The 27,763-nt window shown below is 45.0% G+C and overlaps 2 protein-coding genes across 2 annotated transcripts; both read right to left on the bottom strand.

The window, feature by feature from the left end:
• Positions 1–1,416: 1,416 nt before the first annotated feature.
• On the bottom strand, positions 1,417–11,507 carry LOC142907518 (zona pellucida sperm-binding protein 3-like). Its single transcript, XM_076057134.1, has 7 exons — positions 11,404–11,507; positions 10,623–10,800; positions 10,116–10,251; positions 9,924–10,018; positions 9,091–9,185; positions 2,484–2,609; positions 1,417–1,597 (listed from the first exon to the last, which is right to left on the bottom strand). Exons 1-7 carry the CDS (start codon positions 11,441–11,443, stop codon positions 1,467–1,469), a joined length of 801 nt encoding a protein of 266 aa, XP_075913249.1. The 5' UTR covers positions 11,444–11,507; the 3' UTR covers positions 1,417–1,466.
• On the bottom strand, positions 11,441–13,423 carry LOC142907519 (zona pellucida sperm-binding protein 3-like). Its single transcript, XM_076057135.1, has 3 exons — positions 13,303–13,423; positions 12,607–12,818; positions 11,441–12,190 (listed from the first exon to the last, which is right to left on the bottom strand). Exons 1-3 carry the CDS (start codon positions 13,355–13,357, stop codon positions 12,023–12,025), a joined length of 435 nt encoding a protein of 144 aa, XP_075913250.1. The 5' UTR covers positions 13,358–13,423; the 3' UTR covers positions 11,441–12,022.
• Positions 13,424–27,763: the final 14,340 nt, after the last annotated feature.

Raw genomic sequence — 27,763 nt, 5'->3', positions numbered from 1 at the left:
CAACTTACATCCCAAAGTTATAATAAACCAACGCCTCCCACTAGCAAAAACTCCAAAAATTATAGGTGTAACCTTTGACACCATGTTCAGCTTCGCTTAACACGACAGAAACGTCCATGCAAAAGTTAAACGAAATAACATCTTGCGAGCTATAGCCAGCATATCTTTGGCTCAACAATAGGAAACTTTACTCCTAACCTAAAGCCATTGGACGTCCCATCAATTATGCCAGTCCCATTTGGTGCTTAAACCGCTCCTCTACAGGTTACCAAAAGCTCCAAACCGCCCAAAACCAAGCACTTCACCTAGCCACAGGATGCCACCTCATGGCGCCCAATGATCATCTCCACCAAGAAACCAAAGTTCTTCAGATTCAAAAACACTGCAAGCGTCTCACCGATCAATATCTGGCTTTATGCCACTCGACAACGCATCCTTGCACAAAGCTACTCAAAGCCCCTGCACGGAAAATGAAATCCACCTTGCTTTCCTTCAGCTCTGCCAATGTGCAATGTACTTTAAATGCTCTTCCACCAAACAGCACCACAATTTTGAACCACTTGCACACCACTGCCACCATGCACTGCCTGAACGCCTACAAGCCCAATGTCATGCTGATAGCAGACGAAAAATCCCTGACCCGGGCAACTCGCACAAAACGGGCTCAACTCTGTTCAGGTTACTGCTCTATCCGATTACCAAAATCGAATCGACCCAAACTGCTGCCTTTTGCGCCAAGCAACGCCAGAAAAACGTCTCCCATTTCATCAGTTGCCCAAAACGCGGACCAAAAATGTAATCGATTGTTCTCTGGCTAAACCCTTCCAAAGTGGCGACACAATGCAAACCTAGTGACAGAAAGTGCAATAAGTTTGCATTTTAACTCATCCACTTTGTATAGTGTAACTTATGTACCTTTAAGATACCACGCACTCCCATAGTTTGTTTTGTTGGCTGTTGTAACTTTGACATGCATCCAATGGACAGAGCTTCAGGAGCTCACGTCCCTAGGATGACTACATTTTGATTTAAAGCTGTGGGCACTCTGGAAACAAATGTAATATTAAGTGCTATTTTTGCACAGTACACATTGCCCGTCTTTCTAATGTATCAACAATAACCAATTACTGCCACAGTTGTAATCTTCTGGGGCTATTTATGGCAGATTAAAGTTGCATAGGAATGCATTTATTTCATGACATTGTCATGTACAATGGAGTTGAACAAAGAATGACTGCCAGTTAGGACAATTGGGAAGGTTTAAAAAACATTTGCCTATGTTAGGTACATCCCCAATAGTCCTGGCACGCATGAATTGGAGACCACTTAATCGTTTCTATACTCACTCATGAACTGGGCTATGGTGTAGTTACATAAAGTGCTCATAAAACCAAGCAAAGTCCCCACAAGACCAGAAGCAGTAATGCAGAGTTTTATTTTCATAGGTTAAGCAAAGCAACTGAAGATCAGAAGCTCGTTTCCAATCCCTTTGAAGGAGTCGCGCGACGCCTCTTCAAAACAAACAAAGCCACCGTGGAGCTTGCTGCGACAGCCATCACCAGCGCAGCCACTCCCAGACCAAGGACGGGAGCAGCACCTGTAAAACAATTGAGAGAAATGGCCGGTGGTTAACTGGGGAGTCGTTAAACTAGGGTTTCCACATGCCGGAAGTTGTGGGGGCATTTGACCCATCTCAGTATTTGGTCAAGGTGTGGAAGGTGTACTGTTCAAGTATGTCACCCACCAAGGTTTGCCATTTAACACTGGCGGATGGGTTTAGTTCAGCATGTCATACATCTTAGGTTATTAAAAACCAAAACAAATATCATATTAGGTCTGTTAAACAGGTTGCCATCTGAAACATATTTACATCTGACGACCAAAGGACATTTGAGGATAATGGGAATCTATTGGACACTGCTGTAATATCCGTGTTTTGTACCTTTTCAACTAGTTTTGGGGGGAGGGGGTGGTAGGTGGATGTCATAGGCCCTTTCAAAGGAGGAAGAAACCAGACATTCCAAATTGCATAAAGTTCCATATAGAGATTAAGTTTTACAATCTGAGAGGTCAACCTTAGAGAGGCATTGCCTCATGGACGTCCTGGTTTAGACTTAATTGAATCAGATGGTAAAAGAGGTGTTATCCTTTCTGGCAATAAAACAGGTGTTAATATAGACAAATAGATACATTTAACAAGGAATTAAGTTTGCATTAACCACACGTAAAAGGAGCATTTTCACCAAAAGCACAAGTATGTATCATCTTTGAAACGGGTTGGTCTACATCAGAGAACTTTATGTATGGCCTAGTCCGAGTCAAACCAGAAAACGCCAGAAAGGTGACCAGTACAAAGACAATCTATGCAGAGCATTTGGGTGAGCAGATACATCAATGGGACCTTTTTGCCAGTCAAAGTATGAAAAATCGCTTTTACCCCGAGGACTGGAAAAAAGTGCCATGAAAGAATCTGGTAGCGGTACCTTTGGATGCAGATGTAGAAACCCGCGGCTGCTGCTGTTTCGCAGGGCTGCTTGGCTCAGCACCATCTGAGAAGGGCTTGGCAATCACGATTGGACCCAGCATCACATCTTCCACCACATACGGTCCTGAGTGAGAGCACCACATTTGTAATGTGGCGAATGCCCATATTACCAGATTTTAGTCAGTGCATTGTTGTATATACATCGTCCCAAAAGTGATTGCCTATTTTTTCCTCATGATTTGATCGGCATGTAACGCTGGGGCACAGAAATGGCGAGTCACGTCCTCCCCCCAGACTAATGGCTGCTGTAAGTGGTAAAACTAAATAACTGTGGGGCAATCGAAAGCATACGTTTCCACAGGTGCCAGGTGTTGATGTGATTTAGGAAATTACTTGAAAATAGTCGACAAACGTCACAATGAGTGGCCGAAAATCAAAAGAATTCCAGTCTGTGAGAAGACGCGTCAAGATGGGAGAATTTCGGATATGAGAAGCGAAATAAGCAAATCAGTCTTGCAACGGCAAGCTCCCGTGTATGGTCCGCGAAATCAACCATGGATATAGATGAAGGCCACTTGTGTTGTGGCCAAAACGTCGTGATTTGTTGTTTTATTTTTTATCATGGATGTACAGTCTTGCAGAAGAGGGGCGATGTGTTGCCAAGTGCCGAGTTCGGCTCTGATAGAGTATAGCTGAAAGTTGTATTTCATTAATCCTGATGTTTCGAGTTGCGGACTGCAATATGCAGTATTGTACCAAGTTCTAAGAGTTGCGAGAAGCTAAGGGTGTGCGCAAATACACAAGTTTGAGAATTGAGCGAGGAGCTGAGACAAGCAACCGACAGTAGCAAGAACCCTCCTGAAGGATGGGGGCCACCAAGGGTAGTCACAAGCCAGCTGCAATGCAAAGCACCAGCAGCGCATGACCAACCGAGCGTGCAGACTCGCAAACTCGAGAAGACTCCAGAAAAGTAGCGTCTGCAAGTATCAAGTGTCTGGTGCCAAGGAGGGGGGGGGGGGGTGATGCTTTGCAGCCAGTGGATGAGCTGCGAGTGTTGACGTCTTCATCACGCACATTGCCGCAGACTGAAGCAGACCCCCATCATCCCTGCCAGCATGGGCTCCGCTGACAGCACGAGCATCGTGTCGACTCAACCACCCAGCGGTGGAGAGACTGACAAACAGCAGGGGAGGGTGCCATGTGCGACACGCCAACCCGAGGTATTTTCGGTACAAAGAACGCCACACCTCGGTTGGCAAAACACCGCGCATAAAAAAAATGGGACCAAGACTGTTACAAAAAGTTCTGAGTTATAAAAAGGGTTGCCATCCCAAGGTGGTATGTCACGTATTATCCGATCGTGAAGAGCATTGTTCGGTCCCTCGCGTTACACGAATACGGTCGTTTAGAAGTACTTTAGTCATTCGTTTCATTAATTGCATAACCTTACCAATTAATGCTAAACATTTATAAGCATCTATGTTACGAATCTACTCATTGGAATACTATGGTGCCGAGATTCTTCTTTTGGTCAGACTCTTGCCCGCGAATTCATTGATGCCCCATTAGCCAATTGATAAGCATTTGTTAGCCAAAAAGGCACACCCACTATTGTTTCAGGGCACTTGGTTAATTGAACAATCTTACCATTAAGTAATTGACGTTTACCTTTGCCCCTGGGCACATGTTCTTCAGCACGTTCCGTAATAGTCATCGTTAGACTTTTCCTATTGTCGCGCTGCTCTGAGTAGTTAGCCAATTTACATTATGAGACCTCCTTTGCCAGTAACAAGATAGTAATAGGTTTTACCCTTTGAACTGGTAAACTGACACCTTTATTCAAGGCATCATGTCTGCAATAACCACAACACAAGCAGTCAAAATGCAAACAAAAAGACAACTCTGATAATATGCACCGTCCTTGAATTTTGGCGTCTTCTGGTCCAACACCAGTGGAGACTAGGCTCTAAAGAAAGCCGTCTCGGGTGTGGACCAACCAAATTCAAGGACAGTGCATATCATTATCAGAGTTGTCTTTTTGTTTGCATTTGACTGCTTGTGTTGTAGTTATTGCAGACATGCCTTGAATAAAGTGTCAGTTTGTGCCAGTTAAAAGGGTAAAACCTTCTTTGGTTCTTTTGGTGAAGTCACGTAGAATGAGAATAAAATAATAAATTGATAAAACAAAATTTCACGACGTTTCGGCCACAACAAGCGGCCTTCATCAGGTGAAGGGACGAGACTGTCTGGAGGACAGCGCTGGAGCGACTTGTGTTATTTTATCAATTTTATTGTTTTATTCTCATTCTACGTGACTTTACCGAAAGAACCAAAGATGATGAATCCTTGCAGTCACGAAAGCTTTAAATTGAAGGGTAAAACCTATTACTATAAGTTAGCTAATTGTTTCGTTGCTCAGTTTTAACAAACTGAACCATTGAGGGTTAATTGTACAGACGATTAGGACATCTTCAGGCATAACGTGTTGACAATTCCGATACGCGTGTTCGCATAGTTTTTTCTTTTAGATGTTAAGGTTGCATAACACAGAAGAGTGAGTGGGTCCTAAGTGCATTCATAATCTTAATCATCCTGTGCTGAGATCTGAATTCTGCGATCTGACATAATGACACTGAAATATAATCAGTTAAAGCGAGACTCAGTGTATTATCAAGATTGGTAATACAGACAATAAAGCCAAGGCTAACGTTCATAAATTGGCACAACCTCATTAATTTAAACATTTTTCTTTCAAAAATATATACAACAGCGTTCATTTGGAGTGTAGGAGGGGGCATTGGCACATCCTAATGCGGCTCAACGGAGGAATTAAGTACTTACATAGTTTGCAAAGAATCCTAAGTGTCAAAGCTTAATGTAAAAGCCTTTGTATGCAAGCTTTCAAATTCAATTTCGATTTAAAGCTTTCGTGACTGCAAGAATTCATCTTCTTTGGTTCTTTTGGTAAAGTCACGTAGAAGAGAAAACAAAATAAAACAAGACAATAAAATTCTCACGACGTTTCAACCATAACACAAGTAGCCTTCTTCAGGTGAAAGAACAGAACTGTCGGGAAGACAGAGCTTCAATGAACGCTGTTAATATTCGTAGCGTCTTTTAAGCTCGGCGAGAGGCGTGGAGAGCCTTGACAGAGGAGATTAAAGCAGGAGAATTTAGCATTGAAATAGCCGAGGGATTAGCTTGTGACAGAAATAGCTGTGTTAAAGTCAAAGTTTACATATCAACAGAGGCATTTTGTATATGGGCGCTAAAAAGGCATCCAACTACCAACTATCAGAAAGTAAACCCACGTGAAAAACTAAGTCTATATTACATCAATATAATAAATGTACTTAATATATTCTTCAATAAGCCGAGCTATTAAATCACAAAACTGGGTATACACTATACTATATAATGAATATCATATAGTAAACCAATAAACCAAAATAAGCTACCTCAATGTTATCAATAAACTATACACTCCAATTAGCTGAGCCACCAACAGTAAGTCGTTATATATCACAATGCCATATGGCGAAAAAGTGTTTTTTTTCCCCCCTTTCCCTCAACGCCAACACCACGGACAGCGACGTTCAGGCGGACGAGTCAATCCATGCTCGGAACGGAGGAGGGGGGAGAGAGAAACAGCCAGTGCGCTGTTATACTCCATGTTATAAACCATACCATTAACCGTGGTGTGAGGTATTAAGAGGCAATGCCAGCGAAAGAGCTGCGGTCTGACGGTCACCGTAAAATACAATTAAGAACCGAAATGGTTTAAAACATCTTTCCAATGGTTACTAAGCCAGAATCCATCTTCTCGGTTGAAATTGTCTCTGCTTGTCTACAGATTGGGAACATGTAGACAATATGACTACCTCTTCAGCCGCCACTATGTCGACCAAATGTAGGGACAATTTGATTCCCAAATTTAACCGCCTCAACAAAAAATCGGATCCACATACCGAAAAGATAGACGTTTACAAAGTCGTAATTAATTGCAGTAACAGTTCAATTTCTGAAGACCTGAAATCCGTTTTAGATAAAGGGCTAAACTTTGCTGTCAAACCGAGATACATACCAGTTAATTATATCATTGGCCATAACAACGTTGCACTCAAGGGCTTGAGTCACATCTCTGCAGATGTAGCAAGCTCTGAAATCGCTGCAACCCTCAAAAAAGCTAAGATGCCACCTAGCAACATTAGCAAAGATGAACGCTTTGAATTATCTCACTAAAAAAAAAAGATGTCGTCCTATCAGCCGACAAGGGCAATGCCACCGTCATCATGGACAAAACAGGATATAACAATAAAAATCAAGAACTACTCAACGATCGCAGCTATACAAAAATAAGAGATCCCACCAACAACCTGGTTACCAAAACGAACAAAATCATCTCCGATTCAACAGCATTAATTGATGAGATCAAACAGTTCTCGTTGAAACCCTCTGCTGCCAGACCACCAAGATTATATGGCCTTCCAAAGATACACAACGAAGATACACCTCTTCGTCCCGTCGTCTCTACTATCATCAACTCCCCCACCTATAAACTGGCACGTTTTCTGGCTGATATACTGCGACCTTTCACTGGAAAAACCACCTCTGCGGTACTAAATTCTACTCACCTGGTATCGACAATCAAAGGCATTTTCCTGTCCCCAGACGACCTGCTTGTCAGTTTTGATGTGGTGTCCTTATTCAAAGTTCTGGTACCTGACACCACCACAATCATTGAAATACGGTAGGACGAATTCTTCTGCCGTGGCAGATCACTGTTATAATTTTTGTGGGCTCACATGACATTGACTTCTCCAAGACGGAGGTTCTTTGCAAACCAACCGGCTACCATGAGATTCGTTCATGAGGCCATCCACATATACACAGAGACAATTTCAACCGAGAAGATGGATTCTGGCTTAGTAACCATTTGAATGATGTTTTAAACCATTTCGGTTCTTAATTGTATTTTACGGTGACCGTCAGACCACAGCTCTTTCGCTGGCATTGTCTCTTAATACCTCACACCACGGTTAAATGGTATGGTTTATAACATGGAGTATAACGGCACATTGTAGTGGTTTCTCCCTTCTCCGTTCCAAGCATGGATTGACTCCTCTGCCTGAAGGTCGCTGTTCGTGGTGCTGGCGTTGAGGTAAATGGAAAAACCGCCATTTTTCACCATGTGGCATTGTGATATATAACGCCTTATTGTTGGTGGCTCAGCTGATTGGAGAGTATATAGAGTTTATTGATAACATCGAGGTAGATTATATTTTGTTTTTTATTGGTTTACTATATGGCATTCATTATATAGTGTAATGTATACCCAGTTGCTGTATGATCAATAGCTCAGCTTATTGATTAATGTTTAAAGTACATTTATTATATTGATGTAATGACAGTTTCACATCGGTTTACTTTCTGATAGTTGGAGGCCTTTAGCACCCATATACTAAATGCCTCTGATATGTAAACCGACTTTAACAGTTGTTTCTGTCACAAGCCAATCCCTCAGATATTTCAATGCCAACGTCTCCTGCTTTTATATGTAAACTCCTTTGTCAAGGCTCTCCACGCCTCCCACCGAGCTTAAAAGACGGCTACAAATCTTAACAGCGTTCATTCAAGCTCCGTCGTCCCGACAGTTCTGTTCTTTCACCTGCAGAAGGCTACGTGTTGTGGTCGAAACGTCGTGAGAATTTGGTCTTATTTTATTCTCATTCTATGTGACTTTCAAATTCGGACAAGAAAAAGTACTACATTAACTTTTCATAAAGCACCCTCGTTTTGCAAAAATGTCGTCCTACCAGGGATATCCCCATGAATCATATGCCACGCAATCTGCAGTACAAGAGACCTGTAAACACCGCAGGTTTATAGTTTGAGCAATCATGCACAATTGCTTTATATACCAATTTAGCCATTTTCAGGATTTGCGTCAGCCTTCCATGGGTAAATTTTTTTCCCATAATTACTGCATCATTAGCCGCTAGAAATGCAGAGCGGGCGACAGATGCGAGGTAGGCAGTGACACTTCAACCGTTGCCGTGCAAGCATCTTGCTAATGAAGACCCTTCCATGTAGCCCATTACACTGTTGTGGCAAGTGCCGTTAGACAGAATTGGACTTGGCCGTCTTGGTTTCCCTCGTGGCGACATTTTACACATTACACCAGGTATTCATTTAACAAGGCTTAAATCGACCTCGGGAAGCCCAAGCCCAGTTCAGAGAAGTATCATTTGGTGTTGGAGTGTGAAGCACATTGAATTATGGTTGCAGAGTTCTGAGAATTGTACGACGACTCCACCTTCGCATATAAAACAGATTTAGAATGTACAAACATTCCTAGACAATAAATAGCAGGTAAATACTGTCCTTGCAATGTTAATTTCCATTTAGTTTACTTGGTACATTACATTACTTATTTCAAGCATGTGTCCATTTTTGATTGCAACATACCTAACACCATTTAGGCAAGGTTTGCATAGTGTATGTCGCAGTTTGGCTTGTCTGGCAATTTCCAAGAACGCAAATCCCTTGATATTCAAGGGTCTTCTGTACAAGACTAAATGGCCGATTACGATGGTTGTACTCACCAGTCACTGCTGCCACATCCCTGCGCCTTCTTCCACTGGGGCACGTGGACTCGCAGCAGCTGCACACCAAGTCCGAGCCATCAGCAGAGACCCACCTGCATTGCACACAAACGTCTGTAGTTGCACAGGCAATGTTCACGTGTATCCGTTCACATGAGGAGTGCTGATTGAGCAAATGTTTATGGCAAGCAACGTACAGTGGTGTACGATTTGGCCAGCACCACGCTCGACCAGACCGATGGCGACAATACCATACTCGATGGGAGCAGTGGCCAGGAATCCAACTCTGGGCGGAGTTTTGGTCAATTGTACGACGGTACCGACTTAGAGTCAGAGCCTTATAGGAAAAGTACTACAAGTATTTGTAGCATCAAGGGGCAGTCTGTGGCCAGCACCACTTCCAATGTTGTGTTACACACCAGCCCTGGTGGTCAGCTTGAGAAAAATCTACGAAGGCAGATCTCAGTTGATGCTCCTGACATTAGCCACGAGTGAGATTTGAACTCTGGCTACCAGGCTCGGATTTTTCAAAATGAGCGCAAACGAATTACGGACACCGCATGCAGGCTTCTGCACTTGCTGCTAAACTCAAGGCAAGTGCAGGCTATGACCAATAACCACCTGAATGCATCTAAACAAGAGCAGACCCGTGGGACTGCACAGGAAATGTTGTAATATCAGTTGCAGCTAGAAACCGAAGTCAGGTCTCACGGATCTTAGTTGAGCACACATGCATGCAATATGGTGTAGCCCTCATGCAAGGCATGGATTGAGCTATTGGATGAGAGACGCTGAAAAACAAATTGCTGGGCAATGCAAGGAAGCAGACCAACCTGTATGCAGCCGAGGGGCTGTAGGTGCAAGCTTTATTGACAGCCGTTGGAGATGTTGCAACATCTGCAACCTTCAGCTGGCAAAAGACAAAAACCTGGAGCGAGAAGAGGAAGATGGGTTCTCACTCAACAACACTGCCTACTACGTGGCTAAAGGTGGTGTCTGTAGAAGCATGCATGACAGTAGATCACCTGATCGCCATTGTTGGTCAACGTCGCAAGGAAGCGGAAGGAATCTATGAAGAAGCGAAGGACGTTGTCACTTTGCCGGAGCAGGAAGCCAGAAGTAAGGTGAGCATCATACGAGACTTTGCCATCCACCAGACACCTGCACAGACACCGTAAGGCAGACCAGCAGAAAGCCAGCGCTAGGAGATGCAGTACTCCTCTTCCACTGTATAATGCTGCACCAAGGGTGCGCCACGCCCACCTCTTAAGGGGCTCCTCCCACCCGCAAACCAAAGCAGTCACCAATGACGCACATTGACCACATCTCATATCAGTAGTGAACCGACCGGCAGCACATGACAAAAAGCATTAACCATACACCTGGTTAGGCTTTACCATCAGAGCAAGTGTCAGTGGCATTCCAAGGTCAGGCTCTGTTATATACTCAAGCAGTGGAATGCCACCTTTACGACAAGGAGCATACACATTCATCAGGTGGGATTAGGAGAGAGAGAGAGAGAGAAATCTCACCCAGAGTTAGAAATTATTTGGTAGCTGAGGGGAGAATTCCTGTCCGAAACCGGGGTTGCAAAGCAGCTGACCACGAAGATCCTGAGTGGAACGTGGTTCACCGTCTGCACGCTCGCCTCGACATTCAGAGTCTGGCCTAGCTGGTATACGGTGGAAGGTCGCGCCACACTCCAGTCGTCTAAATAAAAACAAAATTAGTCATCAAAACACAATTGCCAAGGCCGAGTGCAGACTAAAAGCACTTGTTCACACCACTGCTTGTGGAAGAATCCCAGATAAATCATGGGACCTCCTTTGTCAGTACCAAAATGAGAAAAAGTTTCCCCTTTGTTCCGTAACAAAACAGGTGTTAAAATGTTAACACAAACGGAAACCTTTCACAAGGAATCATGTGTACATTAACCACAAAATGTGCTCAAATGCAAACAAAAGACTGATAATATATACATTGTCTTTGAAATTACTTGGTCCACACCAGTTTTTTTGGTTTGCATTCTGACCACAAGTATTGTGGTTAATGAAAAAGTTGTTTGGCGTTTTAACCAAACAAACCTTGTAAAATGTTTCAGTTCGGTGTTTTAACATCTTAAGACCTGTTTTAGTGCCAGAAAAAGGAGAACACCTATTCTTAAACATCAGATAAAATTTAAGGACCGCGGGCATACATCTGGCCTATTCTTAAATACCAAGCAAACATCTTTAAGGGTTTAAAGTCTAAACTGTCATCCTAGTAGCAGCCATGTACATAATAGGCAATCAACGTCCTCACATCACCACTGACCGGTCATGAGCCTCAGCGTGAAGCTCAGCTGCTGCTGCATAACCTTGGCGCTGCTGAAGGGGATCCATGTGGGTTTGATGGCATTGCTGGACACGTTTCCCTTCCTGCAGCGAAGAGGAGATCAGGCACAGAGGTGGGTGATTCTCAACAGCCCTAATTGTGACCAGATAATTATTGCCATGCCGTTAACATCTTACAGCAAATAGAAAAGCAAAGACATACAGAACCATATTTTCAGAGTATATTTAACGTCGCAACGTGCAAGTCTTACATCCGACGAGGACCAAATAAGAGTAAGTATGAGACTTGGTGCAATGAATGCTATGCAATGGAGAATAATTAAGGGGACCGTGGTTCACACATTATGCAATGCATGCACCACTTCAGACGTGGATACTTGCAAGGCAGGATGTTCGAGGCGGGGCATGACACAGGAGCTTGATGTGAACCCATCAGTAAAGTTGGCACCAAAAACCTCCACGACAGACAGTACAGGGAGACTTCCCATGTGTGGATTAACTCGCTGTCATTTTGGCTTTATTGCAATTCAGGCCTCGCAAAGCTAAAGCACACGAAACGGCACGAAGTTTTTAAAGCCAGTGGTAGAATTGCAAGCAGTTTAGCTGGACTTCAAAATGAAGCAAATTTCAACAAGAGACTGCTGGTGAACTCGCCTGGGATAGCGGCAAACGACCGGCACGGCAACGTAGTTTGTGCGGATAATGCCCGTGTTGGACGTGGGGCGGTAGTAGAGGTAGTTCTCGTAAGACAGCAGCTCTGTACTCATCTACGAAGAGATGAAGACGTGGGGTTTATTACCTAGTGCGATACAAGTGGAATAAAAAAAAAAGCTCAAACACCTTGGTGAAATAACCAATGCAGCAGTTCCTTGCTTTAAATAATTTATCTAGCTCATGTCCACCATAAAAACCACACCCACACAAACCATGGCAGATGCCTGATGAATTATGGAAGAATAAAAACGCTCTAATTTACAACTGGTCATCCAGAACAGACCTTAACATAATAATGCAATGACCGATATACAAATACGAAGGGGACTTCAAAGCGATACACCGCTCTTATTGAAGAAGTCTGGCTTGACGCAAATGCGGAATTGTAGTTCTTTTGCATCTACACTCGGCCAAAAAATAAAGCAGTTGGATTGCGCAGATTGTTACAGCAGCATTAGCAACCAGTTACCTGGAGGCTGCTGCCACAGCTTTCCAGTGCGTAGAGGAACGTCACCGTCCCAGCAAGGGCATCGCTCCCAGTGACGGGGCAGGCTGGCACCCCCAGGGACAGGTCACTCGCCTGGGCCAGGTGACCCGTGCCGAACAGGTCCCTGCTCACGGTCAGCGTGAGCGTCGCCTCGTCACACACCACACTCACCGTGGCGGAGGTGGCCACTACAGCTGGCGGTGCCACACGGGACGAGACGCGAGAGTTACCCAAACAGTGACACAGGTGGTCAGTGAAGCCGTAGAAAGTCTCAGAAACTCGAGTCACAATCATCCACATGGAGCTGCTAATACTAGGGTTCGCATTCCCCAGTAGCACCTCAATAAATTGATATACACGTTACGACAGGTTAAGACTAAGTTTTGGCAATCCACTACTGGATCAAGTCTTGCACACTGCTGTCGTCAGTTTGACCATACAGATCAGTACGGGCTGAATTAGGGCAAAGCCCAAGTCTAGACACTTGTCGCCGATGTTAACATTACCGGGACACAAATTGGTGTTCAGGTATATAGAACAGTGAATTAACCACCACGCCACATTACCAAACCCATCGTTAGTATGAGTATATTGTGGTGGTCACATCAGTCAACGTAGTTGCATTGAACGACTAAAGAACAAATTTGTAAATGCATCTTTCGACCAAACTCCACTCACCAGACGCAAGACAGAACAACACCAAGACCGCGAACAAAGCCCTCGTTGTCTCCATCGCAAGGCCAACAAAAACCGAGACTTAGCACGGCACCAGCAGAGCCAACGCAGCTACTGTCCCGACTCGGGGCTTTTATTTGCGCGCGGGCTCATTCAGTTTCAGTAATGAGCCAATTAACTCCTGCGTACGTGCCGCGTGATTGCGGTGCAGCTCCCATCCATGCACGTGTGCCGAGATCGAGCAAATCTCTACTGATGAGACAATGAGTGAGTGGATCTGCTCTGATAAAATCTCGCTGATGAGACAATGCGTGGGTGGATCTGATCCAATTTGGATCGAGATCGCTGAGGGTTCTCCACATAAAAGGGGTGCCATGGCCTAAGGGAGGAGACGTAGCCGAGGATTTGTTCTACAATGAAGGGGCTGCGAGTTCTTCTACTGCTCCTGATTAGGTGAGGAGGTGGAGGAGCGTGCTGAGTTGTGTTCAGGGATGTTCCTCAACAGTTCTGGGTAATTAAGTCTTGTGTACCTTTGTAAGAGAGGGCGTTTCCATATCGCATTGCGATAAACATGTAGAAGTGCGGTCCTGAAATGTCTCACGTGCACCGTTGTGGGTGGAAGGGGTTCCAAAGGTGGTTTTGCGTGGCGCTGTTCACACCAACTCCACCGTGCACCGTGCTGGCCTTGAATAGGTGCGCCCTAAAATCGCTACTGGCCACTTCATTTTTTTTTTGGGGGGGGGGGGGGTGTTTGCCTCTTTTTTTTTTTCCCACCCAGCGTTCTCTCGTCTTGGAGGTCACGTTTCTCGTGCTCCCCACAGCGTCCTCTGCCTGGGCTCCGTCCTCGCGAGGCTTCGCCAGTCGCTGGGACCGCGGATGCTGGGGGCGCTGCTGTTGATCGCCACATAACAACCACATCGCGCATTTTCTCAATAACACCTCGTGTGTACAGACACCGCTGTGCACAAGACTAGAATGGCGGCGTCTTTCGGTGAACTGGGAAACCGTTACCGGCGCCATGAGTTACCCACGAGCGCTTCCTGGACGAGGTAGGAGGGTGCCTTTGTTGTGCGCCTGGCGCTGCAGCAGTTGCGTGGCGCGACGTGACTGCTGATGGGCACGGGGCCGGCATGGGGATAATTAATAATCCTCCAGCGCATGGAAAAGGGGGCGTTCGGGGACATTAACTCTCCCTTGCACGTTCCTTTTTACGATAATAACGTTTTCGAAAAATATGCCTTGTGACTGATTGGCACGGCTCTTGCCGCCTTACTTAAAATGGTAAATTGTACAACATTTGACTGCACACGACTACGTAACTCGCGTGGCAAAATCATCATGGCCTTGTTCCTTTCCATTGTAGTAACAACGAACTGTGCACTCGCGTTAATAATTTGCATATATCGGGCTCTACGTTGGTAACTTTCCACTACAATTTCAAGTCTAATGCAGGGTGTACAACAAATATCAAGAGCCATGTTTCAACCTGCGGCTTCGAAGCTGCAGGGTGACTTTCCCTGGTGCGAGGTTCATACTGTCGAGTCGTGCACATTACTTTTTGGAATCTGTGCCAAATTATAACAACGCAGCACCTTACAGACTTGTGTGCACAGACAAGGGAAGGGACTGGTGTGCGCCCACCCAGCAACCGTCACGGGCTGTGTTTTTTAATTGCTCCATAAGGTGTCGTTGATGTTGACGTCTCAACTTCTGAACTGCCTCCCCAGGTCTGCTGAAGCAATGCCTCTCCTCTACTCTGGGTTTCTCTGTGGGATGGATCAGCTCCTCTGACAACGATTACCGTGTCTTTGTACGGAGTGAGTCCACGAGCTTTCACTTCAATCGTGATGAAATAATTAACCATCTTGATCCATTGTATGATGACCTTACATGGAGCTTCTCAAGGATACGATCAAATTGCTTCTGGACTGAGATTCTCTGGCCACTTGTTTGGTCCCAACTGCTTTGTTTTCGATGTGCTCTTATCTCTGCAGTTTCTCTTCTATGGTGTCGCTGTTTGTTTCGTGGTTCACTCTGCGTTGAGAAATGTAATTCACATGAACAATGGAACATTTAAGAATCTGGGATTCGAAGCATGGTAATGATTTGGCTTCGGGGTTCATTTCAACTAGTCTAATGCAACACGACGATAATAAAAATCTTATTCTTCCATTGGATAACTGCATGTGTTTACAAGATGGGTGAATCCCTTATTAATCAATGCCACATTGTGCGTGTCTGTGCAATGGGCTCTCCCTTTCATTGGAACGTTTCATGCAAGGTGGTCCCTTCCGTTGTAAACTGAACCTGGTGACTCCTGTCAGACTCTGGTTCTCTACTTGCATCGTCTGCATTTCCCACCTGAGTCCTCCGTTGACTGCTTGGGAGATCTTGTCGGTAAATCTGACACGCAGCCTTATTTACTATCAACTATTAGACGAGCTCGTTGTGCAGGTTTGGGAGTACCGTGATTCCAGCAGTGTATTGAGGATCCTGTGTTCTAGAGACGTTCCTGGTACTGTGGAGACTTCCTATTCGAGTTGACTGACCATACTTTGTTGTTCTCCGTGCAGTCACGCTGCCCACATTAACTTGTGGTGCGCAATCCATCCAAATGCAAGTTTTTCTAACTTTGTTCTTGTGTCCAGCGGTGCGGAATGAGGCCGTGGATGTGGAGTCTTTGCAGGGGGAGTGCGGCTTCTCCATCGCGAGGGACGGTGCTGCGCTCCACCTCACCGCTGCTGGTGATGCCTGCCACGTGCGCGTGGAGGTGAGCACGAGGAGACCGTTGTGACTTGCATCGATCCTAGCACCCGCTGGGGATGCTGTGGTAGTATCGGAATTGATGTTACGCAATCCATAACGGTTAGCTATGACGTGCCACGGATGTTGTCTGGCCAGAATCAAATTCGATTTTGTCTACTCTGATATTTTACCCTCAACATTGCTCAGCTCGTGCATTTGTTTTAAAGTTCCTTCCAGATTTATTTTTTTAGCTCGTGCTGTCCACTCTAGAATTTATTTTCACGTTTTTTAAATGCCTTTTCTATTCCTAAAATATAATATTTCGATCATCCCTCAGTGGTAGCCACTTTGTTTCTAGTTTATACATAGCTTTCTCCTGACCGGTATCCCTGTACAATCGATGCAATGCTCATTCCATCTGTTTTTGTTATCAAGCTCTTGCCATCCTTGTCTTATCACTTTACCTTTTTGTTTGTTCTTGTTCACTGTATGCCATGTCTCTACATTACTCTTCCAACCACTCCTAAGGATCCTTTCTTGCTCATGTCCTTGCCTCATTGCATTGCTGTCTTTTGTCTCATCAGTCTTATCTCTAGCGTAATTGTTCTCCTGTGCTTATCGGTAAGGGATTTGCCATCTAGACGTCAATGTAACCAAGTGGCCACCTTAATAGAGGCAGTGTGAACGGTTAACTGTTTACATCACAAAGTACACGGCAAACCACGCTTTCAGTTTATGTATTTCACGCCTGCCAATGGATGCAGCTTTTGCAGTACTATTTAATGCAAAGATGGAAAATCGGAGCAGTTTGATGCTAAGCATGGAATAAACTGCACCATGTATTACTACAGAAGGTCACTATCCAAGCTGGCATCTAAGAGACCAACGTAGATGTAAGCAAAATATTGCACAGGGCTAACTTGGACATGTATGGTCTACAACATGTGACAGACCTAACCAACATACGAGCTTTGTGCATTAATTCAGGTTGCTTGCACAAGACATGAAAGTGAAAACTAATAAAAATGTGTAGTTGACACCTAATGGTCTACCTGCCCAGGGATCGTGATGCCCGTGTGAAGAGTGATAATTTGAGTGCTGTGGTTTGTGGCAAGAGTAATGGAGGTTTTGTGGCATGGTGACTATGCAAAAGGTATTGGACACAGAGCAGCGCAGCATCCGTTTGTACAATACCAAGGGTTAACCTGGGAAAGTGATTTCGGCACAAGGATTGCAACCCCCACGTGCAGTCTTCCTGTCTTAATTTGGGTTGCAGATGGTGGTGGGTTTGCTATTGACAGTCTTACTTGTCCTTAACCTGGCCTCGCCCAAACATTTAGAAGGCAATATATCTGCTGATTTGTTTGAGCCTTCCTGGAGAACTTACCCCGGGTCAAATTTGAGGGCTGCTGATTTTTACCAGGGACAGCAGGAAAGGAGGTCCAGCTGGAGCTGCAGGAGATGCAGCAGGGGCTGAATGGACTCGTCTGGGCTTTCACTATCAACTCCCCTGAGAACCTAAGATCGGCGAGTACCATTGACTTGACTCTGCTAATTAAACCCACAGACTGCACTACCTATGACCTTGGTGCTATAGAATGGGTCTGCTGGGTCAACGGCTGCCTTTTGTATCGACCTAGATCATCTCTCCTGGTGCATTTGCATTTCCTGCCACTGCGTTTTATGCCCTTCGCTTTTAATGGACAAACTTGCTGCTTGAATCCTTTTCCGATGCAATGTCTCCCAATGGCCGATTGCAATAGTTGCACCATTAACGCATTTTCCTAATGCACTGCTGGTTGGTACTTCCCTGGGTCTTAAGGGTTCACTTGACCCATGCTTTCACCATGCTGCTCCTCGTTGGCAAAGGTTGATTGGCACTGACCTGCAATACAAAGTGTGCTGCACTGCCATCGCCTTTTACAGCCAGTGAGCACGGTGTTTGCCCATCTTTGCTGTACACTCAACCCTGCTCCGCTTCCGATATTGGGTGCATTGCCTGGGTGATTTGGTCATGTGCCAAGTAACATTCATTCACATACTTGACACGTGGCTCAAACGATGACTTAAGTCCGTGGGGGTTTTGTACGATGACCTGTTGTGCTCCTGCTGTTGTTAGAGATCACCACGTGCTCTGGTCAGAGCAGGAACTTCCCATGCAACTCTGTGCAGAGTGTCCTGAGCACGGACGTCTGTGCACAGAGTGGCTGCTGCTACGACACCACTCTACGCCGCTGCTTCTACAGTGAAGGTGGTACGTAGCTGACTCAACGGAGGTTCCATAATTCGCTACCTGAACTAGGCTCTTGCTGTGAGGTTCTATGTTGGCGCACAGTAGCATCCTGCTGTGCTGGTTCCCTGAACTTGTTGTATCGCCATGGGCTACAAGGGGCATCTTTCGTGATTCACTGAACTCTCCCATACCCTGCCACCATGCTCCACCCAGTGTGTACCACAGATGGGCGCTTTGTGGTGCCTGTCTCGGAACCTACCGTCTCCACCACTGGACCTGAGCACCGTGCACCTGACTGGTGGTAGCGGTGCGCAGTACAGCCCTGTGCTGGTGTCTGCAGACCTTGCAGTCTTTGACGTACCCATGGCAGCGTGTGGTGCCACTGTGCAGGTACTGTGCTCCTGTACTCTGCTTTGCCCTGCCCGCATCCTAATGTAGTTAAATGGGTAACTTGTAACCATGATGAAACCCAGCGACTGGTTCACCACTCCTAAATCTTTATAGCATTTGACGTACCTTCACGTCAACTGGGGAATGGGATTAAATGCACCACATGGGAACGTGTGCTGATATGCAGTATCACTGTAGCATGTGCTAATTTGTGCAGTCATTAAGGTTGATCTTTAAAGCAATTTGCTTTGACTATGGGATCCGGGAGTCGATTCTGACACTTTCGTTTAACAATCCCAACGCGTTCACTCATGGGCGAGTGGACTTATGCCTGGTGCAGTAGTGTACTCGCTGCCATATTTACCTTCGTCGTGGCTTGCACTTTTTGTTTATTGCATATGATTTGACTTGAGCAAGTGAGGTAACAATCAATTCTTGCACAGAAATTCTAATTTGGTATTCTGGTTGGTCATGCTTCTGGCAGCCACAGGTAAACATCGCAATAGAGCATAAATTAATTGAATATGCCTTCACCTATGAACCAAAAGACAATGCACCTCGGCATGCACTGGACAGACTTGGTTGGATTTTTCAGTACCCATAACCACACGTGCCAAAGCGCTTCGTACACACTGCAGCTTAATAATGTTTCTACCAGATGACCTGTAGGATAGAGAATTGCAATAATCAAGCCTTGTCGATACTATGCTATATGCCATTTGGCTGTGACGACTCGATGGTCTAGTATATTGTGAAGCCCTGATATGCAAATGTTAGGCCCTGACTATTTTGTGCATAAGGTGGTCGATTGAACTATTCGGGTTGTGTGGTGCCCAAGGCTCTAAAAGAGTAGCAACCAATCTTGGAGTCGGTGACTGCCACGCCTGATCATCCAACAATTGTTTTTCCTATGCCAACCAGCAGAACCTCCGATATTTGTCTCGATTCATCTGTTTCGTGCACTGCTAGTGTATGCACGATATTCCTGAAGCTCCATATCAAAAATATAGACCGCGGTGTATTGTCAGCATATTGATGGAACTTTGTCATGCGATAATATGCTATTGGCAAACGAAAACCTATGATTAAAAGTAGGAAGGGCCCCAGGATGGATCCTTGTGGTACGCCAACTAGGTATGGCATAGTTGATGGCCGTCATCCAGCTTGAATTGTTCACCCATATAGGTACGAGACGATCCACCTCAGTGCCGTACTGGATAAACCGAACCTTGGCTGCCCGATTTGAGTAGCTCTCGGTCAATGGTGTCAAAATATCGTGTGATCCAGTCATATATGATCTTGTAGAGACGACTGAGCATTTCGGGTATACCAACTGCAATGGGTTGAATCTGCCTGTCGCAGCAACATTGCAATATAACCGCTTGAGACAGGCACTCTGGCCCTCGACTCTATTCACCTGTGGACTCGCTATGGCTCAAGCCAACATTTGAGGTGTTACCTGTGTGGTGGTCACTCTGTAAACACACGCTACACAGTACCTACCAGAGCAGGGTCATTAATAACCCTGACCAAGACCCCACCTGAGGGGTAGAGGCTGTGGAGTGTGATCCCCCAGAACCTGCTGTTGTATATGTGGGTTATGAAAAGTAAATGAAATTTGAAATTTGCATTATTTTTCCGAAATTGTGTTAAGTTGTATAAATTATGCTAATTCGAGAGAACGTATTAATTTATGGGTGTGGTTATGATAATGCAGGTCGTTATGATAATTAGGGTCTTATCCAATCGGGATAAGACAATCGTATACAGGTGTTGAGCGTGAATGAGGGTCAACTCGGCTTCGTTGTTTAACTACGTGTTATCAATAAGAATAAGATGATTCTCGCTTTAACATGTACTGAATGTATTAGTGTGCTTGGTTCACATCTCAATCGCAGAATTCAGTTATTATGCAGAATCACGGAAAGAATCACACAACTATTTCTGCATTAATCAATTTATTTTCTAATTAAACCTTTGAACTCTCAATATTGGAATTTCAACAGTATCATCAATGACTGCGTGGTTTCACTTTGATTCATTTCCCCCGCGTAACGCGTGTTAGAGAGAAACTAAACATATGCGCTCGCTATTCTAAACAAAAACCTTAGCCTTATAATATGCAAATTCGTATTTGAAAATTGCCCACACAGTACAACATCCATTCATAGGCCTTAAAGTCAATTCTTATCACGTTAACACAGTAGTACGATTGATTATGCAACAATATTCGTATGGAACGGCACTCAAACCATTATTATTCCAAAGGCACAAATATGCGTCCATAGATTCGTCATGTTCATTCATGGATACATCAGCAAGATTATGCAATAAAAAAAACAAACGACTCAAATACTTAGTGACCGTATCCATGTAACTCGATGGCTGCAATGTTTTCTTTTATCAGCTAATAGTTGACGCACTTATCATGAGTTGTGTTAATGCGTGAGCGTTGTTGATCTCCTGGCGTTAATTCTTTGCGTAAAGCAGACGCCAAGGTTGGGCATCCCTTGAATCGATGTGTTTGTTCCCTGCAGAGCGGTGAGGGTGTGAGTGTATCATACGGACAGCGATTCAGGTTCGGCTGACGTAGTTGACGCGTTGTAGTTGCGGTATTTCGTCAGTAGATGGCGCTCACTGGCCGAGCGCTCTCCAGCGCTGAACGCGCTTCCCCTGTTGACCGCCCGAACGCACTCACTGCAGGATGAGCTGCGCCGGCACGTTCCCTCTCCTTGAAGATGCGCAAACGCGCTCGTGCTGGTTCGCTGACAGTTTCTCTCCACTGCTAGATGACTCAAGTCGGCACAAGCTTGGTTGCTGGTTTTCTGAAAGCAGGCTCTCTCCACTGCTGTATGTTCTCATTCGAGGCGTCGCCTTGGCTGCTCGTGCTGGCATACAGAAATAAGGGTCTTTAAGCGATACTTTGCCTTTCAGCTCTGAATCACGCGTGTTGATACATTGTTATTGGGCGAGGCTCGCCATCCTCAGTTGATCGCGGGACTCGTTGGAGCCAACCGCTCGTGCCCTCTTTGGCAGCTCGCCTGAGCTGATGACCTACTTTCTTTGACTGGTTTTATTGCTAATAATAAATAAACAACCCTGTGGGAGTCTCACTGATTAACACTGAACCCTGTGGGAGTCTCATTGATTAACACTGAACCCTGTGGGAGTCTCACTGATTAACACTGATCCCTGTGGGAGTCTCACTGATTAACACTGAAACCTGTGGGAGTTTCAGTGATTAACACTGAACCCTATGGGAGTGTCACTAATTAATACTGAACCCTGTGGGAGTCCCACTGATTAACACTGAACCCTATGGGAGTCTCACTGATTAACACTGAACCCTGTGGGAGTCTCAATTATTAACACTGGACCATGTGAGAGTCTCACTGATTCAGACTGAACCCTATGGGAGTCTCACTGATTAACAATGAACCCTGTGGGAGTCTCACTGATTAACACTGAACCCTGTGGGAGTCTCACAGATTAACACTGAAACCTGTGGGAGTCTCACTGAATAACACTGAACCCTGTGGGAGTCTCAATTATTAACACTGGACCATGTGAGAGTCTCACTGATTCAGACTGAACCCTATGGGAGTCTCACTGATTAACACTGAACCCTATGGGAGTCTCACTGATTAACACAAACCTGTGGGAGTCTCACTGAATAACACTGAACCCTATGGGAGTCTCACTGATTAACACTGAACCCTATGGGAGTCTCACTGATTAACACTGAACCCTATGGGAGTCTCATTGATTAACAATGAGCCCTATGGGAGTCTCAAAATTAATACTGAACCCTGTGGGAGTCTCATTGATTAACACTGAACCCTGTGGGAGTCTCACTGATTAACACTGAACCCTATGGGAGTCTCACTGATTAACACTGAAACCTGTGGGAGTCTCACTGAATAACACTGAACCCTATGGGAGTCTCAGTGATTAACACTGAACCCTATGGGAGTCTCAGTGATTAACATGGGAGTCTCAGTGATTAACACTGAACCCTAAGGGAGTCTCACTGATTAACACTGAACCCTGTGGGAGTCTCACTGATTAACACTGAACCCTGTCGGAGTCTCACTGATTAACACTGAACCCTATGGGATGCTCACTAATTAACATTGAACCCTGTGGGAGTCACACTGATTAACACTGAACCCTATGGGAGTCACTGATTAACACTCAACGCTGTGGGAGTCTCACTAATTAACACTGAACCCTGTGGGAGTCTCACTGATTAACACTGAACCCTGTGGGAGTCTCACTGATTAACACTGAACCCTGTGGGAGTCTCACTGATTAACACTGAACCTTATGGGATGCTCACTGATTAACATTGAACCCTGTGGGAGTCTCACTGATTAACACTGAACCCTATGGGAGTCTCACTGATTAACACTGAACGCTGTGGGAGTCTCACTGATTAACACTGAACCCTGTGGGAGTCTCACTGATTAACACTGAACCCTATGCGAGTCTCACTGATTAACACTGAACCCTATGGGAGTCTCACTGATTAACACTGAAACCTGTGGGAGTTTCAGTGATTAACACTGAACCCTATGGGAGTCTCACTAATTAATACTGAACCCTGTGGGAGTCTCACTGATTAACACTGAACCCTATGGGAGTCTCACTGATTAAGACTGAACCCTATGGGAGTCTCACTGATTAACACTGAACCATATGGGAGTCTCACTGATTAACACTGAAACCTGTGGGAGTTTCAGTGATTAACACTGAACCCTATGGGAGTCTAATTGATTAACACTGAACCCTACGGGAGTCTCAGTGATTAACACTGAACCCTGTGGGAGTCTCAATTATTAACACTGGACCATGTGGGAGTCTCACTGATTAACACTGAACCCTATGGGAGTCTCACTGATTAACACTGAACCATATGGGAGTCTCACTGATTAACACTGAACCCTATGGGAGTCTCACTGATTAACACTGAACCCTATGGGAGTCTTTGATTAACACCGAACCCTATGGGAGTCTCACTGATTAACACTGGAACCTATGGGAGTCTCACTGATTAACAATGAACCCTATGGGAGTCTCACTGATTACTGAACCCTATGGGAGTCTCACTGATTAACACTGAACCCTATGGGAGTCTTTGATTAACACCAAACCCTATGGGAGTCTCACTGATTAACACTGGACCCTATGGGAGTCTCACTGATTAACAATTAACCCTATGGGAGTCTCACTGATTACTGAACCCTGTGGGAGTCTCACTGATTAACACTGAACCCTGTGGGAGTCTCGCTGATTAACACTGAACCCTATGGGAGTCTTTGATTAACACCGAACCCTATGGGAGTCTCACTGATTAACACTGGAACCTATGGGAGTCTCACTGATTAACAATGAACCCTATGGGAGTCTCACTGATTACTGAACCCTATGGGAGTCTCACTGATTAACACTGAACCCTATGGGAGTCTTTGATTAACACCAAACCCTATGGGAGTCTCACTGATTAACACTGGACCCTATGGGAGTCTCACTGATTAACAATTAACCCTATGGGAGTCTCACTGATTACTGAACCCTGTGGGAGTCTCACTGATTAACACTGAACCCTGTGGGAGTCTCACTGATTAACACTGAACCTGTGGGAGTCTCATTGATTAACACTGAACCCTGTGGGTGTCTCACTGATTAACACTGAACCCTATGGGAGTCTCACTGATTAACACTGAACCCTGTAGGAGTCTCACTGATTAACACTGAACCCTATGGGAGTGTCACTGATTAACACTGAATGCTATGGGAGTCTCACTGATTAACACTGAACCCTATGGGAGTCTCACTGATTAACATTGAACCCTGTGGGAGTCTAACTGATTAACACTGAACCCTGTGGGAGTCTCACTGATTAACACTGAACCCTATGCGAGTCTCACTGATTAACACTGAACCCTATGGGAGTCTCACTGATTAACACTGAAACCTGTGGGAGTTTCAGTGATTAACACTGAACCCTATGGGAGTCTCAAAATTAATACTGAACCCTGTGGGAGTCTCACTGATTAACACTGAACCCTGTGGGAGTCTCACTGATTAACACTGAACCCTATGGGAGTCTCACTGATTAACACTGAACCCTATGGGAGTCTCACTGATTAACACTGAAACCTGTGGGAGTCTCACTGAATAACACTGAACCCTATGGGAGTCTCACTGATTAACACTGAACCCTATGGGAGTCTCACTGATTAACACTGAACCCTATGGGAGTCTCACTGATAAACACTGAACCCTATGGGAGTCTCATTGATTAACACTGAACCGTACGGGAGTCTCGGTGATTAACACTGAACACTATGGGAGTCTCACTGATTAACACTGAACCCTGTGGGAGTCTCAATTATTAACACTGGACCATGTGGGAGTCTCACTGATTAACACTGAACCCTAAGGGAGTCTCACTGATTAACACTGAACCATATGGGAGTCTCACTGATTAACACTGAACCCTATGGGAATCTCAGTGATTAACACTGAACCCTATGGGAGTCTCACTGATTAACACTGAACCCTATGGGAGTCTTTGATTAACACCGAACCCTATGGGAGTCTCACTGATTAACACTGAACCATATGGGAGTCTCACTGATTAACACTGAACCCTATGGGAGTCTCACTGATTAACACTGAACCCTATGGGAGTCTTTGATTAACACCGAACCCTATGGGAGTCTCACTGATTAACACTGGACCCTATGGGAGTCTCACTGATTAACACTGAAACCTGAGGGAGTTTCAGTGATTAACACTGAACTCTATGGGAGTCTCAAAATTAATACTAAACCCTGTGGGAGTCTCACTGATTAACACTGAACCCTATGGGAGTCTCACTGATTAACACAGAACCCTATGGGAGTCTCACTGATTAACACTGAAACCTGTGGGAGTCTCACTGAATAACACTGAACCCTATGGGAGTCTCAGTGATTAACACTGAACCCTATGGGAGTCTCACTGATTAACACTGAACCCTATGGGAGTCTCACTGATTAACACTGAACCCTATGGGAGTCTCATTGATTAACACTGAACCCTACGGGAGTCTCAATTATTAACACTGGACCATGTGGGAGTCTCACTGATTAACACTGAACGCTATGGGAGTCTCACTGATTAACACTGAACCATATGGGAGTCTCACTGATTAACACTGAACCCTATGGGAGTCTCAGTGATTAACACTGAACCCTATGGGAGTCTTTGATTAACACCAAACCCTATGGGAGTCTCACTGATTAACACTCGACCCTATGGGAGTCTCACTGATTAACAATTAACCTTATGGGAGTCTCACTGATTACTGAACCCTGTGGGAGTCTCACTGATTAACACTGAACCCTGTGGGAGTCTCACTGATTAACACTGAACCCTGTGGGAGTCTCATTGATTAACACTGAACCCTGTGGGTGTCTCACTGATTAACACCGAACCCTATGGGAGTCTCACTGATTAAAACTGAACCCTGTAGGAGTCTCACTGATTAACACTGAACCCTATGGGAGTGTCACTGATTAACACTGAATGCTATGGGAGTCTCACTGATTAACACTGAACCCTATGTGAGTCTCACTGATTAACATTGAACCCTGTGGGAGTCTCACTGATTAACACTGAACCCTATGGGAGTCTTTGATTAACACCGGACCCTATGGGAGTCTCACTGATTAACACTGGACCCTATGGGAGTCTCACTGATTAACACTGAAACCTGAGGGAGTTTCAGTGATTAACACTGAACTCTATGGGAGTCTCAAAATTAATACTAAACCCTGTGGGAGTCTCACTGATTAACACTGAACCCTGTGGGAGTCTCACTGATTAACACTGAACCCTATGGGAGTCTCACTGATTAACACTGAACCCTATGGGAGTCTCACTGATTAACACTGAAACCTGTGGGAGTCTCACTGAATAACACTGAACCCTATGGGAGTCTCACTGATTAACACTGAACCCTATGGGAGTCTCACTGATTAACACTGAACCCTATGGGAGTCTCACTGATAAACACTGAACCCTATGGGAGTCTCATTGATTAACACTGAACCGTACGGGAGTCTCGGTGATTAACACTGAACACTATGGGAGTCTCACTGATTAACACTGAACCCTGTGGGAGTCTCAATTATTAACACTGGACCATGTGGGAGTCTCACTGATTAACACTGAACCCTAAGGGAGTCTCACTGATTAACACTGAACCATATGGGAGTCTCACTGATTAACACTGAACCCTATGGGAATCTCAGTGATTAACACTGAACCCTATGGGAGTCTCACTGATTAACACTGAACCCTATGGGAGTCTTTGATTAACACCGAACCCTATGGGAGTCTCACTGATTAACACTGAACCATATGGGAGTCTCACTGATTAACACTGAACCCTATGGGAGTCTCACTGATTAACACTGAACCCTATGGGAGTCTTTGATTAACACCGAACCCTATGGGAGTCTCACTGATTAACACTGGACCCTATGGGAGTCTCACTGATTAACACTGAAACCTGAGGGAGTTTCAGTGATTAACACTGAACTCTATGGGAGTCTCAAAATTAATACTAAACCCTGTGGGAGTCTCACTGATTAACACTGAACCCTATGGGAGTCTCACTGATTAACACTGAACCCTATGGGAGTCTCACTGATTAACACTGAAACCTGTGGGAGTCTCACTGAATAACACTGAACCCTATGGGAGTCTCAGTGATTAACACTGAACCCTATGGGAGTCTCACTGATTAACACTGAACCCTATGGGAGTCTCACTGATTAACACTGAACCCTATGGGAGTCTCATTGATTAACACTGAACCCTACGGGAGTCTCAATTATTAACACTGGACCATGTGGGAGTCTCACTGATTAACACTGAACGCTATGGGAGTCTCACTGATTAACACTGAACCATATGGGAGTCTCACTGATTAACACTGAACCCTATGGGAGTCTCAGTGATTAACACTGAACCCTATGGGAGTCTTTGATTAACACCAAACCCTATGGGAGTCTCACTGATTAACACTCGACCCTATGGGAG

This window comes from Petromyzon marinus, chromosome 79 (assembly GCF_048934315.1).
Source record: "Petromyzon marinus isolate PM22_M1 ecotype Great Lakes invasive population chromosome 79, UKy_Petmar_22M1.pri1.0, whole genome shotgun sequence".
In the NCBI taxonomy this organism is placed as follows: Eukaryota; Metazoa; Chordata; class Hyperoartia; order Petromyzontiformes; family Petromyzontidae; genus Petromyzon; species Petromyzon marinus.
Note: the sequence above shows the minus strand (reverse complement) of the source record. Positions and strands in the feature narration are given on the sequence as shown.

Excerpts from the sequence above, each read along its gene's own strand:
- LOC142907518 (XM_076057134.1), bottom strand. The coding sequence starts at position 11,443 with ATGCAGCAGCAGCTGAGCTTCACGCTGAGGCTCATGACCG. Across the intron at positions 10,019-10,115 it reads TGACCAACAATGGCGATCAG|GTTTTTGTCTTTTGCCAGCT; the intron begins GTGATCTACTGT and ends TTCTCGCTCCAG. Across the intron at positions 2,610-9,090 it reads GGATGTGGCAGCAGTGACTG|GACCGTATGTGGTGGAAGAT; the intron begins GTGAGTACAACC and ends GCTCTCACTCAG.
- LOC142907519 (XM_076057135.1), bottom strand. The coding sequence starts at position 13,357 with ATGGAGACAACGAGGGCTTTGTTCGCGGTCTTGGTGTTGTTCTGTCTT. Across the intron at positions 12,819-13,302 it reads GTTGTTCTGTCTTGCGTCTG|CTGTAGTGGCCACCTCCGCC; the intron begins GTGAGTGGAGTT and ends TGGCACCGCCAG. Across the intron at positions 12,191-12,606 it reads GCTGTGGCAGCAGCCTCCAG|ATGAGTACAGAGCTGCTGTC; the intron begins GTAACTGGTTGC and ends ATCTCTTCGTAG.